Source organism: Hyla sarda, chromosome 1 (genome assembly GCF_029499605.1).
Source record: "Hyla sarda isolate aHylSar1 chromosome 1, aHylSar1.hap1, whole genome shotgun sequence".
Classification (NCBI taxonomy): domain Eukaryota; kingdom Metazoa; phylum Chordata; class Amphibia; order Anura; family Hylidae; genus Hyla; species Hyla sarda.
The window spans coordinates 433,074,234-433,092,837 of NC_079189.1; the positions used below are offsets into that span (position 1 = coordinate 433,074,234).

The following is an 18,604-nucleotide window of genomic DNA, read 5'->3' on the forward strand; positions in this document are numbered from 1 at the left end:
CAGGAAAGGCAGGGGGAGAGAGGCCGTCGCTGCCCGCTTCTCTCCCCCTGCCTTTCCTGGGGTCTAGAGCGCTGCTGTCGGCCCTTTTCACCCCCTGGTTATCGGCGCCGCTGCCCGTTCTGTCCCCCTGACTATCGGTGCCGGCGCCGATAGCCAGGGAGAGAGAAGCGGCGCCGACAGCCAGGGGGAGAGAAGGGGCAGCGGCACCCATTGCCGGCGCCGCTGCCCCGTTGCCTCCCCCCATCCCCGGTGGCATAATTACCTGAGTCCGGTCCGCGCTGCTCCACTGCTCCAGGCCTCCGTCGTGCGTCCCCGGCGTCATTGCTATGCGCTGAGCGGCGCATGACGTCAGAGCGCCGCGCCGTGCATAGCAACGACGCTGGGGACGCACGACGGAGGCCTGGAGCAGCGCGGACCGGACTCAGGTAATTATGCCACCGGGGATGGGGGGAGGCAACGGGGGCAGCGGCGCCGGCAATGGGTGCCGCTGCCCCTTCTCTCCCCCTGGCTGTCGGCGCCGCTTCTCTCTCCCTGGCTATCGGCGTCGGCACCAATAGTCAGGGGGACAGAACGGGCAGCGGCGCCGATAACCAGGGGGTGAAAAGGGCCGACAGCAGCGCTCTAGACCCCAGGAAAGGCAGGGGGAGAGAAGCGGGCAGCGACGGCCTCTCTCCCCCTGCCTTTCCTGGGGGTATATCGGGGTATACACGCACCCTCATTTTTTCGTGGATATTTGGGTAAACTTTTTTTACCCAAATATCCGTGGTAAAATGAGGGTGCGTGTTATAGGCCGGTGCGTGGTATACCCCGATAAATACGGTATATATTGATTCACATACACAATATGTCTACTTTAAGTTGACATGTTTCTTCTTTTGAAGTAGAGGGCTTCAAACTTTAGCAGCAATTGTCCAATATTTCCCCCAAAATTTTTTATTGGAATTTTTCAGTTTGAAGTGGATTTGTGTGACCTTCATATTAGAAATAACCTATAAATGACCCCATTATAAAAACTGCACCCCTTCAAAGTATTCAAAATTACATTCAGAAAGTTTGTTAACCATTTAGGTATTTCACAGGAATAACATTTTTTTTCATTCGCATGTTCTTGTAGACCCATTTTTATTTTTTCAAGGGGTGAAAGGAGAAAAAGCCCCCCCCCCAAAATGTGTAACCCATTCTCTTTTTTTGGAAACTACACCCCTCGTATCATGTAACAAGGGGTACAGTGAGCCATAACACCCCCACAGGTGTTTGACAACTTTTCATTACTCAGATGTGTAAATTAAATAATTTTTCTTGTTTTTTTTCACTAAAATGCAATTTCCCCTCCCCACCCAAAAAATGCCCCCCAAAATTTGTAACCCCAACCAGGGTGCCTCCAGCTGTTGCAAAACTACAACTTGCAGCCAAAGACTGTCCTGGCATGTTGTAGTTTTGCTACAGCTGGAGGCACGCTGATAGGGAAACACTGGAGTATGGAAATACCCCATGTGTGGACATAAAGTGCTCTGCGGACGCACTACAATGCTAAGAAGAGAAGGAGCCACATTTGGCTTTTGGAAAGCAAATTTTGATGAAATGGTTTTTGGGGGCATGTCGCATTTAGGAAGCCCTTAGGGTGCCAGAACAGCAAAAAAACACATGGCACACTATTTGGGAAACGCCCCTCAAGGAACATAACAAGGGGTACAGTGAGCCTTTACACCCCACAGGTGTTAGACAAATTTTTGCTAAAGTTGGACATGAAAATTAAGAAAAGCTTTTTTTTTCACTAAAATGCTGGTGTTACCCCCAATTTTTTTCTTTTTACAAGTGGTAATAGGAGAAAAAGCCCCCAAAAATGTGTAACACCATTTCTTCTGAGTATTTTTTACAGAGAGAATTGGGTTGGAATGGAAGTCCGGGGCCATGTGCATTCACAAAGCCCCCCTGCTACCAGAACAGTGGACCCCCCGCACATCTGACCCTATTTCGAAAACTACACCCCTCACGGAATGTAATAAGGGGTGCAGTGAGCATTTACACCCCACTGGCGTTTGACAGACTTTTGGAACAGTGGGCTGTGCAAATGAAAAATTAAATTTTCCACTTTCATGGGCCACTGTTCAAAGAAATCTGTCAGACATCTGTGGGGTGTAAATGCTCACTTAACCCCTTGTTACATTCTGTGAGGGGTGTAGTTTCCAAAATGGGTTCAATGGGGGGGGGTCTCCTGTTCTGGCAGCATGGGGTCTTTGTAAACGCACATGGCCTTCAATTCCAGCCAAATTTTCCAAAAGCCCAATGGCGCTCCTTCTCTTCTCTGAGCCCTGTAGTGCACCCGTAGGACACTTTACATCCACATATGGTATATACACATTTTTTTTTTCTTCCTATTACCTCTTGTGAAAATGAAAAATGTGGGGGTTGCCCCAGCATTTTACAAAAAAAAATAAAAAAATTTCATTTTAATTTCCAACTATAACAAAAAATTGTCAAACACTGTGTAAGGGGGTGTATATGTAGTGTTTACTCTTTATGTTGTGTAGTGTTTTTAGGTTACCTTCACATGAGCAGGGGTTCACAGTGATTTTCCTGCTGGAAGTTTGAGCAGCAGCGGAAAATTTGACGCATCTCCAACTTGCAGCGGGAAACTCACTGTAAACCCCTGCCCGTGTAAATGAACCCTGTACACGTGGGGGGATCGAGGGCAAACCTCCAGCTGTTGCAAAACTACAACTCCCAGCATGCCCTTCGGCTGTCCTTGCATGCTGGGAGTTGTGATCATGCAACAGCTGAAGGCACACTGGTTGCAAAACACAGTTTACTTAACTCAGTGTTTCGCAACCAGTGTGCCTCCAGCTGTTGCAAAACTTCAACTCCTAGCATGTACGGTCTGTCAGTGCATGTTGGGAGTTGTATATCGCCGACAGGGGTTTGCATGGGATGCCTGCTGAATGATTTCAGCAGGCATCTTCTGCTGTTCACCGCCAGGGCGTACCTGTACACCCTTTGTCCGGGACGGGTTAAGCAGTAAGCACCATTTTCAAGCAATATGGGTAAGAAAAAGGATTTCTCTGCTGCTGAAGAGTGAAATAGTTCAATGCCTTGGAAGAGGTATGAAAACATTAGATATTTCACAAAAAAACTTAAGCGTGATCATCACACTATTAAGAGATTTGTGGCTGATTCAGAGCACAGACTGGTTCGTACAGATAAAGGCACATTGAGGAAGATTTCTGACAGATCCATGCATCGGATCAAGAGACAAGCTGCTAAAATACCATAACATAGCAGCAAACAGATATTTGAAGCTGCTGGTGCCTATGGAGTCCCACGGACATCAAGGTGTAGTGTCCTCCAGAGTCTTGCAACTAACCAATGCTCACAAGAAGGTGTAGAAGGAAGAACTATGCTTTCCGTAATAAAATAATCTTCATGCATGACAAGGCACCATATCATGCTATATCAAGAATACCTCTGCATGAATGGCTGCTATGGGGTTAAAAGGAGAGAAAGTCATGGTGTGGTCTCTATCCTCCCCTGACCTCAATCCTATTGAGAACCTTTGGAGCATCCTCAAGCAAAAGATCTGAGGGTGGGAGGCAGTTTACATCCAAACAGCAGCTCTGGGAGGCTATTCTGACATCTTGCAAACAAATTCAAGCAGAAACTGTCCAAAAACTCACAAGTTCAATGGATGCAAGACTTGTGAAGCTGCTATCAAATAAGAGGTCCTATGTTAAAATGTAACGTGACCTGTTAAAATGTTTAAAAAGTTGTTAAAAGTTTGATTGAAATAGCTTTTGATTTCAGTAAATATGCTGCAAACACAACAAATGACAATTTTCAGTTCTTAACAACCTATAAAGTGTAATAATTTGGAACAGTGCATTGTAAGTTTTATATGTTTAAAAAAATACTGTTATCATTAGGAGGTTTGTTCAATAAAATTTGAGTTGTACTCCATAGTTGATAACATGAGAATGATGCTATGCTATGTTATTTACATCAATTATTTAGGTAAATGAGAGAAATATAATTTGCATAATAATTTGGAACAGGGTGTAAGGTGTACTTATTAACAGCTTCTAACCAAATAAATATTTGCAGGCATCTGGCCCGAAAATTTCTATACCTCTGGATAAGAAAAACTTTTGGAAGGGTCCTTCCATCCACTGCAAGGTAAAGTTAATTTCTATAGATCATAAAGATAAACTCATTGTTGTAGGAAATGTGATTTAGGCTTCTTTCACATTGCCGTTGTGACCTGGCAGTCAGTGGAAGTTAAAAAATGAGGAGAGAATAGCGGGAGAAAAAATACTGCAAGCGCCATCTTTCTCCTGCTACTCCCACAAAACAACAATGGTGCACGTCAGACCCCCTTTATAGTCAATGGAATCTATCGGGACCCTTTGTTGTCCGTAGTGCCCCGTCCCGATAAGATGCCTGATCGCGGGGGTCCCGCCGCTGGGGACCCCTGTGATCTTGCACGCCGCACCCCGTTTAAAATCAGTCCCCGGAGCGTGTTCGCTCCTGGTCTGATTACTGTCTATCACGGGGCCGGAGCGTTGTGACGTCACGCTCCACCCCCTCAATGCAAGCCTATGGGAGGGGGCGTGGCGTCACACGGGGCGGAGCCTTGACGTCACAACGCTCCAGCCCCGTGATCGAACACGCTCGGAGGACTGATTTTAACGGGTGCGGCGTGCAAGATCACAGGGGTCCCCAGCGGCGGGACCCCTGCGATCAGCCATCTTATCCCCTATCCTTTGGATAGGGAATAAGATGTCTAAGCGCTGGACTACCTCTTTTAAACGTGTAGAAATTGGGGCTTTCCTATAGGTCCTGTACCGGTGACCACATGGTTTAGAGTTGTTGAAGGGTTTTTCAGCACGTGACATTTTGTCAGAACATATGACAATAATATATAGTAGTATACATATTTTCCCAACCAGGTCCCCTGGTTCTTAATATACCCAACTTAACTTCTTGGCGACATATTCCATACACGAACAGCATGGCTACCTGGGCCTTGCAAACATGTGTTTTACATGTAGGGCATACTTTTGCTATTAGTTTGCGAAGCGAGCTCAGGAGCTGAGCTTTCTGCAGCAACATTAACGTTAATGACTGAGATTAGCAATCATGCTGATGTCTGCCATTAACCTCTTAATAATGATTGCAGTCTGAAGCCTTCTTAAAGAGTTATTCCGGCCTTAGTCATCTTATTCCCTATCCAAAGGATAGGGGATAAAATGTCTGATCGCAGGGGTCCCGTGCAGCACCCGCCACATCCCCTCCATTCATATCTATGTGAGGGGGCGTGACTCCTTTTGGATATGGGATAAGATGTCTAAGGCTGGAATACCCCTTTAAAGCCTCTGATGGCTGCAGGCCAATCTTCTAGTAGAGCCTTTCTCAGGCTGGCTGTATTAGCAGAGCACCAATCTGAGTGACAAGTGCTATGCAATAACCTAGCTTTAAGTATAAGCAATGGAATTAATGCTTATAAAATCCCCTTTAAAGTTTTGGCTTTGTGAGCCCCTGCAACAGGGATAAGACCAGAGTCTGGGCTAAATACATCACATTGCCACTTAGCCAATCACTGCTTGAGGCGGGACATCGCTGCGACCAGCAACTTTCTGAGCCACAGCGTGACATATTAATAACTGGAAACCAGGAAGAGGAGTGCTTCTGGCCCGCAGTGGGACAAAGGAGGCATCGGGGGAGTGTTGCCACTCTGCCCATTTTATAGCATTTCTTACATATCAAACTATGCCAGGTAGTATTTTATTACATTTTAGTATTTATCAAATACTAATGATTTTTTTTATTTTTTATATATCCACATTGTTTAGACGCCATCATTCCTTACGACTTATGCGTTACTGCTTTTCTCAGTGGAAGGAGGAGTGGTGGACATTATGTAAAGAATGGAGGCTCAGTGTCCGATCTGAATGTCAATATAGGTACATTTCTGGCTGTACTATTGTAGTTGGTTTAATGTCTGTGTAATTATTCGTAAAAACATTAAAAGCACGTCGATCTTGCTCCAGAGATTTTTTTTTGTTTTTTTTTTTAGTACATATAGTCTTTTATAATGCTCTGTTCCACAAAATTTGTGTAAAAGTTATCGCTTACTCTGTGTAGCCGCTGCCTTAGTCTATGTTCACATGTCAGAATTTCTATGCAGGATTCCACAGAATTCAATGGGATTCTGCTGCGCTGTGCACGTGGTGGCATTTCCTTGCCAGATGTTTCTGGCGCAAAAATTTTTATTCTTTTGTCTGCAGAAAGAATGGACATGTCCTCTTTGGAGATGGCAAATTTTCGAGCCTGTTATGCCGGTGCCCGCAGTTTGCAGAATGTTGCGCAGAGATTTTTTGTGCGGACATTCTGGCTTGTGAACATAGCCTTACTAATTCTGACCTGCAGAATCCGGTTTGTGTCCAGAAGGATGTTACTGCTTATTAAAAGTGGTAACCCTGCAACAGAAAGTTAAAAAAAAAACACAAAATATGAACATGCACTGCTTCTTCGTTCAGCCTTGGTGTCTGAAATTAGTTTGATCACTACAGTTTCTGTCCAGCTAGACAACTCCTCAAAAGCAAGCGACTCTTGGCAGTCAGCTTATATTAGTAAGTCCATATGTTGAAACTACTGGTGTACAGCTGGAAGAAGCTAAAGTGACCACTTCAAAGTTTATTGGGGAATTTGTTAAAACCAGTATTTCACATACGATCATAATGGTAAAGATGCGCCAGATTTATAAAGACACACTTGTTTTCTTTTTTTATTGTTTTTATTTTTTTTTATTTTACAGTTTTAAACACACAATAAAAACACAAACCCACCCCACCTTCCCAACAGCACTTCCCACCCCACCCACAAACATAACTATCCAATGTCTGCCATAAATCTAAGTTTATAAACGCTGACCTTGAAGGAATCAGAAGCCTGGCATAAAATAGCCCCCCAGGTATCATGTAGGAAGGGTAAAAAAAAAAATCACAAATAAATTGGCACATGACATCATAGTAAGAAGTCAGGCCAGATATAACCACAACATGTATTTAGACATCAGTTAACCATTAAGCACAAAATAACTCAGACGTGCTTGGAAACATTGAGTGAAACCTTCGTGAACCACACACACATTAAATAAAGGAGAAGGTAACTTCTTAAGAACTGTCCAAGCCCAATCTGTACGGTTGCACCCAGGGGCCCCACACCATATGGAACTTGCGCAGAGTCTTGCGTTTATCATAAATACACCTCTCCAAACTTACTATGAGTGAGACCCGAGCAGTGAGATCAGCTACAGTAGGAGGACTGGCTCTTATCCACTGCTGAGCTATCAATATTCTGGCCTGAAACAATATTTCGTCGATTATTCCATTTAATTGGAAAAAATTTCAAAATGACAAAAAAGGGGTTCAGCTGATTCTACTTGAAAATTTATGTACAATGGCCATATTAAAAGTTTCCAACATGTGATGTTATTTATTTTTTGTTTACGCCGGTTGCTGTACAGAATCATTATTAATGATCCTGTACAGAAACCAGCGTAAGTTTGATACTGCTGCATTGGTAAATGTCTGAACTATTAAAATAAAATTTTAATGATTCACTAATATTTAAATAGTTTAAACAGTTAGCCATGCGGCAGTATCAAATGTGTGTAAAAAAAAAAAAAAAAAAAAAAAAAAGGGATAAGCAGCACTTCCGAAAGGATAGGTATGGTGCAAGCAGTCTTGGGACCCTCGTCTTGGGTCCAATTCATGCAGAGAAGAAAGGATGACCGCAGCACTCGGTAATAGTGAAAAATCAAAAAAGTGGCTTTATTCCAAAAGCAAACAGAAGCGACGTTTCGGTGTTCTCAGAACACCATTCTCAAGCATTTCTCAAAATGCTTATGACTTGATAAAGGGAGGAATCCCGAAAGCTTGTCTCTACATAATCTTGTTAGTCCAATAAAAAGGTATTACAAGATACTGCAACTACCGATGATTTTGCTTTTTGCATCACTGGACTAATACGGCTACTCCTAACTAATATATATCCATACATACATCCCCTCATACAGGGCTGCTGATGCACTTACAGGGTGCTGTCTTGCCGAGTGCCTGGAGAAAGCTTTGTGCGCGGAAACACAGTAGCAGTACAGAACTGTAGGGAGGCGGTGGGACAGTGTTCACACAGTGCAGGGTGTAGGAAGGGGTTTGGATGGGGAATGTGCGCGCTGTTAAGACTGTAGCGTGGGGGTGGGGGAATGTTAGCACACCACTTACTGTGGGACTGTTCGGGGGGTAGAGCTGGGCGGTATGACCAAAAATGTGTATCACAGTATTTTTGTAAGTTATGGCGGTTCCACGGTATTTAACGGTATTTCTCTTGTCCCCCCCCGCCCCCAAATCATGTGACCCGTGGGCGCTGCTTCTCTCCCCTGCTCCCTGGTTTATCTGCCCAGCGCTGCGCTGTCCCCCCACATCAGGGAACTAATCATGTTACCCGCAAGCGCTGCTCTCCTTGTCCTCCTGTGGGTTGCGGGCCGGCTCCTTACATATGGCAGTGCGCTCAGCCTATCACCAGCCAAGGCGGGTTATTTGCTTACACTGTGGGACTGGGGGGGACCACTGTGGCCACTGCTGGAGCCTTCCGGGGGGGGGGGGGGGGGGGGTGGGTGTTCGGATTAGGTGTTGCTGGAAGTGTGAGCAGTGGGCGGGCCTGTGACTGCGTATCCGAGGGGGGGCGTTCAGCGGTCGGGATTGCCGTCCCTTAGAAAAGTGAAGAACCAGCCCTGCATGTGTGATTGGTAAGCAGTGGGTCGGCTGAGGGTGGGACAGGGACTTGATGAACAAGCTGCGGCAGTGCGGCCTAGCGTCTGACTGCCCGTCCCGCAGCAGCCTCATGACCACCGGCGCCAATTAATCGGCCGACTATTCGATAAAGGGATTCGTCGACAACGAATCCCATTATCGAATTTTATTGATTTTATCGAATAATCGTTGCAGCCCTATATTTATTGTTGTGACCTCCTGAAATTCTGGGTGGAGCTCTATGAAAATGTAACTATTTGTTATTAAATCACTAGGTATACTCTCTACACAATGTGCTTTAAGGCATGGAGGAGCTTTGTGACCACACAGACTCGGACTAAGCAGAAGTATCTTATTGCAGAAAAGTTTGGTTAGTATTTTACAAATACTTTTATTCTCAGATCAGTAGAGACATTGGGGGAGATTTATCAAAACCTGCCCAGAGGATAAGCCTAGTTGCCCATAGCAACCAATCAGTTCGCTTCTTTTGTTTTTAACAAGGCCTCTGTAAAATGAAAGAAGCAATCTGATTTATATCGGCAACTTTTTCTTTACACAGATTTTGATAAATCTCCCCCATTAAGAAAACATGGCTTTTAACCTGTGAAAACAGGCTTTCTCGGTCGGAAACCATTGGGGGACACAGACCGTGGGTATATGCTCTTGCCGCTAGGAGGCGCTGACACTAGGCAAAGAAAAAAAGGTCGGCTCCTCCCGGCAGGCTATACCCTGCCTACTGGCCCTGAGCTCATCAGTTTGCTTAGTGTCCTAGGAGGAAAGACACAGGTTCTCCAGACCTGGTCTTCTCTTTTTCTTATTTTATAGTTAGGGACTGTTTAGTTTCTTTCATTCATTTTATTTTTACTGTTTTTAGGTGGGGGTTCAGGAGCATGGTGCTACCTGTTCCCCCATATGCGGCTAAGGGGCACGGGTCATAACTTACAAATGCACCGTTAACCCCTTCCCGCCAACGGGGTAGTACCGTTGGGTCCAGGTCCCCCTATTTTCCCTGCTTGTCCTTGTCTGTAGCAGCATGACGTGATGCAGGCATCCTTAAGTCTGGCTGAAGATATCTTCAGGTGGAAGACATCTTCAGGTGAGTATGGTGCTAGGTGAGTATGTTTGTCATTACTGGGGGGGGGCACTCCTTTTTATTATTTCTAATGGCTTGTAACCTCTGGAGACCCCTAGAATTATGGCCGGCACAGGACAGGCCGACACCGGCACAGGGGGAATGAGCACTTCGGCAGGGTTGGGGCGCCAGGACAGCGTTTCCCTCCCCCTCCCCGCCCCTGCCGACTTGTGTGTTTTTACTTCGGTCGCTGCAGGGATCGCGCGGCTGTTACTTTCGCTTTGAACCGCGCACAGCAGTCCTCTCAGTCAGCGTCTTTCCCTGCATGCGGTCTGTTCGGCTGCTGCAGGGATCGCACGGCTGTTCTCTCATCCGGCTAAGACAATGAGTCAGTGCAGGTTACTGGGGGACATGGCGGCACGGTGCCGGAGCTTCGGCCGCGTGTTCAGAGGCTCCACCAACCGCTCGCTTCCTCCTATGGGGGCTTAGCACGTGCACCTAGGGGGTCAGCTGGTGCACGCGCTCAGAGGTCACTTTCAGCCAATAGGCTGCTTCTGGGAGGCGGCCTGCCTTGCTAGTGGCGGGTCTCTCTCTCTTTCTTTCTCTCTCTTTTTCTCTTTCTCTCTTTCTCTTTCTCTCTCTTTCTCTCTCTCCAGAACTGGGAAACAGGCCTGCTGTCCCTAGTTACCAGCTATGTCCAACCCACCGCCCAGACAGGCGACGGCTCTGGTCACCTACTATGCATGTGTGGGTTGTAAGTACAAATTTCCAGTAGGTTCTACTGAATCTTCCTGTTCCGCTTGCTCCTCCAAACTGTCTTCGCCGTCCGTTTCTGGAGCCCCTGAGACTTCAGCGGAATGCGAGGGAACCGCCCCCCCTCCATAGTGGGTTTCTTCCTTACACGATCGATTTCTGAATTGGCTAAGGTCTCAGTCAGTGGCTTCGGCCTTGGAAAGGTCATCCCTGCGAGGCTCTAGGGGCTTGCGTTCCGTTTCCCCGGAACCGCTAAGGTAGTGCTCTCTGGCTCATCATGGGAGCAGGTCCAGGGTGGCCCCTCGTTTCACAGGTCTCGCTCCCACTCCCCGGCCCTAGGGCGTACCCCAGCTTCTAGGGGTCGTTCTCCGGGTCGGCGTTCTAGGTCCCCGTCTTCTCATCCCAGGTCTCCCTCTCCCCCGGCGAGGGCTGCCTCCGCTGACTCCCGTTCCTCGGGGGAAGCGGTGGAAGAAGGTTCAGATTCAGCCTTGGATCATGAGGATTACTCTACAAAGTCCGATGTGGTGGATGGTTTAGTGTCAGCCATAAGGGACACCTTTCATCTGGAGGACCCAGGAGCTTCGGATCCTGATCCAGAAGTCTCCTTTCGACGATCACGGCGTGCTCCCAAGGCATTTAGCTCTCATGCAGAATTTGACGCCGTGCTGGACGCTACTTGGAAACACCCTGTGAGGCGTTTTCAGGGAATCAAGAAGGTGCAAACACGTTTTCCCTTCCCTCAGGACCTAGTCACAAAGTGGACGGTTCCGCCTAAGATTGATCCGCCGGTCTCCCGCCTGTCCAAGTCCAGTACGCTGCCCCTTGCGGATGCAGCGTCTCTTAAGGATCCGGCGGACAAGGAGATGGAAAATCTAGCAAAGTCCGCATTCGAAGCCGTTGGGTCCTCATTACTCCCCACTTTTGCCTCCACTTGGGTGGCCAAGGCGGTGTCAGTTTGGGCTTCCCAGCTCCGCCAGGGGGCCCTTGCTGGAATTTCCAGGGAAGAACTGGCAGAAGCGGCTCTCCAGCTCTCTCAAGCGGGCGATTTCCTTTGTTCAGCCACTTTGGCATCCGCTTGCTGCTCGGCCTTTGCCTCGGCTAACTTGGTTGCTATTCGTCGCGCCATGTGGTTAAAAGTGTGGGACGCCGACGCTGCGTCGAAGAGGTCTCTGACGGAACTACCCTTCTCGGGTTCACGCCTCTTCAGAAAACGTTTGGATGACATTATTTCTGACGCTACAGGAGGTAAGAGTTCTCTGCTTCCGCAGAACAGGTCTCGGCGCTCGGAACCCCGCCGGAAGACTACTACTTTTCCGTCCTTTCAGTCAACGGCTCTGGGTCGTCCCTCCAAGCAGGCGCAGCCTCCTCCTCGTAGAGCACACACTTTCAGGGCACGTCCATCATGGAAGTCGGGCAACCGATCTGGCAGTTTTGCTGCAAAATCGGGTACCCGTAAGCGTGCCTCTTCCTGAAGGGGCGCCCCCACCCGTGTCGTGTGCTTGGGTGGGAGGGCGGCTGTCTTTTTTCCAGGACATATGGCTGTCTCAGGTCCAGGACGCCTGGGTGCGAGATGTTATTTCAGGAGGCTACCGCATAGAATTCTCTTCTCTCCCAAGACACGGTTTCTTTCAATCCTGCCCTCCTCAGTCCCCTTCCTTGGCAGTGGCTTTTCAGACCACTCTGCGTTCTCTCCTCTCACAGGGAGTGATAGTGCGAGTTCCACCAGGGGGAACGCGGATCAGGGTTCTATTCGAACCTCTTTGTTGTTCCCCAAAAAAAGAGGGCTCGGTTCATCCCATTCTGGACCTCAAGTTGCTCCGTCATTTTTGGATGGAGTCCCTCCGGTCCGTGGTGGCCTCTATGGACCAGGGCGAGTTTCTTTCTTCAGTGCATATTCGAGACGCCGATCTCCACATTCCGATCTTCCCAGCGCATCAGCGATTCCTTCGTTTCGCAGTGCTGGAGGGTCATATTCAGTTTGTGGCACTCCCGTTTGGTCTAGCCACGGCTTCCAGGGTCTTTACCAAGGTCATGGCGGCGGTCATTCTCGGTCCGAGAATTTAGAGTCTTCAGATCACACTTCCCTTGGACAAAAGGCGCTCTCTGCAGGCGGGGGTCCATCGCCTGCGACGCCCCGTCCTGGTCCTGATTCGCTTCTGCATGGAGCTCCTGGGCCGTATGGTGGCTGCCATGGAAGTAGTCCCCTTCGCCCAATTTCGTTATCGCTCCCTCCAACTGCCCATTCTGGGCAGGTGGGACAAGTCCCCTTTTCCCTGGATCGCAGGATTCTCCTGCCCCTGGCAGTACGTCAGTCGCTTCTTTGGTGGCTCCACCCTCCCCTTCTTCTTCTGGGGAAGTCTTTTCTTCCCCTTCAGTAGCAGATCGTCACCACCAACGCGAGCCTCATGGGTCGGGGAGGGGTTTTTCAGGACATGACGGTCCAGGGTCGCTGGTCCCCCAGGGAAGCCCATCTCCCCATCAATATCCTGGAGCTTCGGGCGATCTTCCTTTGCCTCCTCCATTGGGAACATCTCCTTCAGGGTCGACCGGTCCGGGTGCAGTCGGACAATGCGACGGGTGTTGGTCGGCGATGAAGGAGGTCTCCAAGATTCTTTTCTGGGCCGAGGCTCGGGTCCCTGCTCTGTCGGCGATCCACATTCGGACTCTCCACCCGGAGGGGTTTTCACAGAATTGCAATCGTTGGGGGACCCCGGATGTGGATCTCTTCGCATCTCGCCTCAACAGGAAGGTTCCCCTCTTTGTAGCAAAATCGAGGGATCCCCTGGCCCTGGTGTCAGATGCTCTGGTCATCCCGTGGGCATCCTTCCGACTCCCTTATCTGTTTCCGCCTCTTCCCCTCTTGCCCAGGGTTCTGAGGAAACTTAAGGCGGAGGGAGTCTCTGCCATTCTGGTGGCCCCAGACTGGCCCAGACGCGCATGGTACGCAGACGTGGTTCGACTGGCCCACGACGTGCCGCTACGCCTACCACTTCATCCCGATCTTCTTTTTCGAGGTCCCCTTTGCCACCCCAATTTACGGTCGCTGGATTTGACAGCGTGGTGGTTGAAACCACGGTATTGAAGGTCCGTGGGTTTTCTGAGGGGGTTATTCGTACTATGCTTTGGGCACGCAAAACCTCCTCGGCCAGGATTTACCACTGCACTTGGAAAGCTTATTTTCGGTCATTTTTTCCCTTCCACGTTTTATTGCCTTTCTTCAGGCAGGCCTGGATCAGTGTTTGACATTAAGTTCTCTTAAGGGTCAGGTGTCTGCTCTCTCTCTATCCTTTTCCAACGGCAGTTGGCCTCTAATTCCCATGTCCGCACCTTTTTGCAGGGTGTGGCCCGCATGAGCGTTCTCTTCACACCCTTGATGTGGTCCGGGCAGTCCGGATTTATCGGTTGGTCACCTCCTCTTTTCGCCAGGGGGACTCCTTCTTCGTGATTCCTGAGGGTAGTCGTAAGGGTCTTCCGTCTTCCAAGGCGACCATTGCTCGGTGGATTCGCTCGGCCATTTCGGAATCGTACCACCGCAAGGCCAAGGTGCCACCCTTTCGGGTGAAGGCGCATTCCACGTGTTCTGTTGGCGCTTCTTGGGCTCTCTCTAATAGGGCTTCGGCCCTGCAAGTCTGTAAGGCGGCCACCTGGTCGTCCTTGCATACATTCGCAAAATTCTATCAAGTGTACACTTTTGCGTCGGCTGATGCTAGTTTGGGCCGCAAGGTGTTGCAGGCGGCAGCAGCATCCTCCTCTGCTTGATTTTGGCTTGAGTATTTTTCTCCCCACCTCGGGGACTGCTTTGGTACGTCCCATGGTCAGTGTTCCCCCAATGGTTTCCTACCGAGGAAAAGTAGATTTTTTTTTTTTTATGCTTACCGTAAAATCTCTTTCTCGGAGCATCCATTGGGGGACACAGACCGTGGGCACAGCGCCCACCCACAGTTTGGGTAGAGTTTTTCGTTTGTTCTGTTCGAGAGATGGTTCGGGTTTTTTCTTTTGTCTGTTTCTCTCTGACTTTTGCTGGTTTTTCTTTCTTTCTTTTTTTTTTTTTTTTTTTTTTTTTGTCGGTTGCCTCCTACTGCTTTGAGACTAAACTGATGAGCTCAGGGCCAGTAGGCGGGGTATAGCCTGCCGGGAGGAGCCGACCTTTTTTTGTTTTCCTAGTTTCAGCGCCTCCTAGCGGCAAGAGCATATACCCACGATCTGTGTCCCCCAATGGATCCTCCGAGAAAGAGATTTCACGGTAAGCATAAAAAATCTACTTTTTGTCTATTCAAGTGAATGAAAATGAGCTGCGATACCAGATAGCAATTGTAAAAAAAATGTTTCAGAAAATTTAAAAAGTTATCCTGGTGAGCCCTTATGTCCTGGATAGCCCTTTTTATTATGAAAACCCTGTTTGTAGGGCATAGGAAAATAACAAATTAATTTGTGGTTATCCCTTAACCCCTTGAGATCATGTTTTTGTTTTTAGTTTTTTTGCACTTATGTTTTTTCCTCTGTTCAAAAAGCCATAATCCTTCAATTTTCCACTTACGACCCATATAATGCTTGTTTTTTGCACCACTAACTGTACTTTTGTAATGACATCACTCATTTTACCACAAAATCTACAGCGAAAAAAAAAATATATATATATATATATATATATATATATATATATATATATATATATATATATATAATATATATTTGTGGGGAAAATTGGTAAAAAAAACTAAAACTATTTAGCAACTTTTGTGGGCCTCTGTTTTCCATTTTTCAGTACAAATGACATGTTGGCCAGCATTTATCATTGTAGGTGAAGCATTTTTCTACACCCTTTTTTTTGTGTGCTGGTAATGTGTAGGAGCACCAAATTTATTAAATGGTCACAGAGCATTTGATAAATTTTGTGCAGGTAAAAATTTTCTGTAATTTTCTCTGTTCACATAAACCAAAATAGCTAAGCTAAGTCTGGGCTGTTGTAGTTTGAGACTTTTCAGTGCCTTTGTGCCTTTTCATAAAGAGGCGCAGTACGTAAATCCCATCCATATCATATGTATTGGCAAAATCAGTGGATTGCAACTCAAAATCAGCAGAAATGTGTAAACCAAAAGGTGCAAAAAAGGCGCAAATAAACCCTGCTTGCTCCTTTTTTGCACCTTTTCTAGGCACAAAAACCAGTCTAAAGACAATGATATGTCGTTCGTTATATCTATTCTGTAGGTCCATACAATTTGAATGATAACCAACTTATATAGGTTTTGTTTTATTGTACTACTTTTAAAAATTAAACATTTTGTATGAAAATTAGTAGCTCTCTGCTTGTAAGGAAGATAGACATACCAAATAAATTATATATTCTTTCACGTATACAATATGTTCACTATATATTTTCATCATAAAGTTGACATGTTTTTATTTTTGGAAGACATTAGAGGGCTTCAAAGTTCAGCAGCAATTTTTCACAAAATCTGAATTTTTCAGGGACCAGTTCAGTTTTGAAGTGGATTTGAAGGGCCTTCATATTAGAAATACCCCATTATAAAAACCGCACCCCTTAAAGTATTCAAAATGACATTCAGAAAGTGTGTTAACCCTTTAGGTCTTTCACAGGAATAGCAGTGAAAGAGAAAATTCAAAATCTTAATTTTTTACGCTCGCGTGTTCTTGTAGACCCAGTTTTTTTAATTTTAGGGGTAAAAGAGAAATCCCACCCAAAATTTGTAACCCAATTTCTCTTGAGTAAGGAAATACCTCATGTGTATGTAAAGTGTTCTGAGACCTCTACTGCGCCCACAGAAGGGAAGGAGCGACAATGGGATTTTGGAGAGTGAGTTTTTCTAAAAAGGTTTTTGGGGGGCATGTCACATTTTGGAAGCCTCTATGGTGCCAGAACAAAAAAAAACATGGCATACTATTTTGGAAGCTACACCCCTCAAGGAACGTAACAAGGGGTACAGTGAGCCTTAACACCCCACAGGTGTTTGACAACTTTTCATCGTTCATTTATGTGTAAATGAAATGTGTTTTTTTTTATTTTATTTTTTCTTCACTAAAATGCTATTTTTTCCCAATTTCATTTTTACAAGGGGTAATAGAAGAAAATGCTCCCCAGAATGTGTAACCCCATCTCTTCTGAGTATGGAAATACCCCATGTGTGGATGTCAAGTGCTCTGTGGGCGCACTACAATGCTCAGAAGTGAAGGAGTCACATTTGGCTTTTGGAAAGCAAATTTAGCTGTAATAGTTTTTGGGGGGCATGTCACATTTAGGAAGCCCCTATGGTTCCAGAACAGCAAAAAAAATGCTAAAAATACTAATTTGGAAACTACACCCCTCAAGGATTGTAACAAGGGGTACATTGAGCCTTAACCCCTTAAGGACCAGGCCATTTTACACCTTAGGACCAGAGCGTTTTTTGCACATCTGACCACTGTCACTTTAAACATTAATAACTCTGGAATGCTTTTAGTTATCATTCTGATTCCGAGATTGTTTTTTCGTGACATATTCTACTTTAACCCCTTAAGGACTCAGGGTTTTTCCGTTTTTGCACTTTCGTTTTTTCCTCCTTACCTTTTAAAAATCATAACCCTTTCAATTTTCCACCTAAAAATCCATATTATGGCTTATTTTTTGCGTCGCCAATTCTACTTTAAAGTGACATTAGTCATTTTACCCAAAAATGCACGGCGAAACGGAAAAAAAAAATCATTGTGCGACAAAATCGAAAAAACCCCCACCATTTTGTAACTTTTTGGGGCTTCCGTTTCTACGCAGTGCATATTTCGGTAAAAATTACACCTTATCATTATTCTGTAGGTCCATACGGTTAAAATGATACCCTACTTATATAGGTTTGATTTTGTCGCACTTCTGGAAAAAATCATAACTACATGCAGGAAAATTTATGCGTTTAAAAATGTCATCTTCTGACCCCTATAACTTTTTATTTTTCCACGTACAGGGCGGTATGAGGACTCATTTTTTGCGCCGTGATCTGAAGTTTTTATCGGTATGATTTTGTTTTGATCAGACTTTTTGATCACTTTTTATTCATTTTTTTAATGGTATAAAAAGTGACCAAAATACGCTTGGAATTTTTTGCGCGTACGCCATTGTCCGTGCGGTTTAAATAATGATATATTTTTATAGTTCGGACATTTACGCACGCGGCGATACCACATATGTTTTTTTTTTTTTACACTGTTTTATTTTTTTATGGCAAAAGGGGGGTGATTGAAACTTTTATTAGGGAAGGGGTTAAATGACCTTAACTTTTTTTAACATTTTTTTTGCAGTGTTATAGGTCCCATAGGGACCTATAACACTGCACACACTGATCTTCTATTCTGATCACTGGCGTGTATTAACACGCCTGTGATCAGCATTATCGGCGCTTGACTGCTCCTGCCTGGATCTCAGGCACGGAGCAGTCATTCGTCGATCGGACACCGAGGAGGCAGGTAAGGGCCCTCCCGGTGTCCGATCAGCTGTTTCATCGCGGCGGTCCCGAACAGCCCGACTGAGCAGCCGGGTCACTTTCAGTTTCACTTTAGAAGCGGCGGTCAGCTTTGACCGCCGCTTCTAAAGGGTTAATACGCACATCGCCACGATCGGCGATGTGTGGTATTAGCCGCGGGTCCCGGCCGTTGATGAGCGCCGGGACCGCCGCGATATGATGCAGGATCGCGGCGCGATCCCGCTTCATATCGCGGGAGCCGGCGCAGGACGTAAATATACGTCCTGCGTCGTTAAGGGGTTAACATAGTCGTAAAATTTTGTGGCAACTTGCATCCTTTCATGGTTAAAAATCCCCTAAATTTGAAGTTCTCTGCTTGTAAGGAAAATGGATATTCAAAATAAAAAAAATTTGTGATCACATGTTCAATATGTCTACTTTATGTTTGCATCATAAAATTGATGAGTTTTTACTTTTAGAAGACATCAGAGGGCTTCAAAGTTCAGCAGCAATTTTCCAATCTTTCA

The 18,604-nt window shown here is 46.2% G+C and overlaps 1 protein-coding gene across 7 annotated transcripts in view; it reads left to right on the forward strand.

Annotated features, from left to right (window-relative positions):
• The window catches only part of SFI1 (SFI1 centrin binding protein), a 175,550-nt gene that overhangs the window by 54,426 nt on the left and 102,520 nt on the right, over positions 1 to 18,604 (forward strand). For all 7 annotated transcript variants that reach the window (XM_056530373.1, XM_056530334.1, XM_056530384.1 and 4 more), the window contains 3 exons: positions 4,096 to 4,167; positions 5,844 to 5,954; positions 9,080 to 9,174. In XM_056530373.1, the coding sequence (XP_056386348.1) occupies positions 5,866 to 5,954; positions 9,080 to 9,174 (184 nt within the window). In that variant the 5' untranslated portion in view covers positions 4,096 to 4,167; positions 5,844 to 5,865. The remainder of the gene's footprint in view (positions 1 to 4,095; positions 4,168 to 5,843; positions 5,955 to 9,079; positions 9,175 to 18,604) is intronic.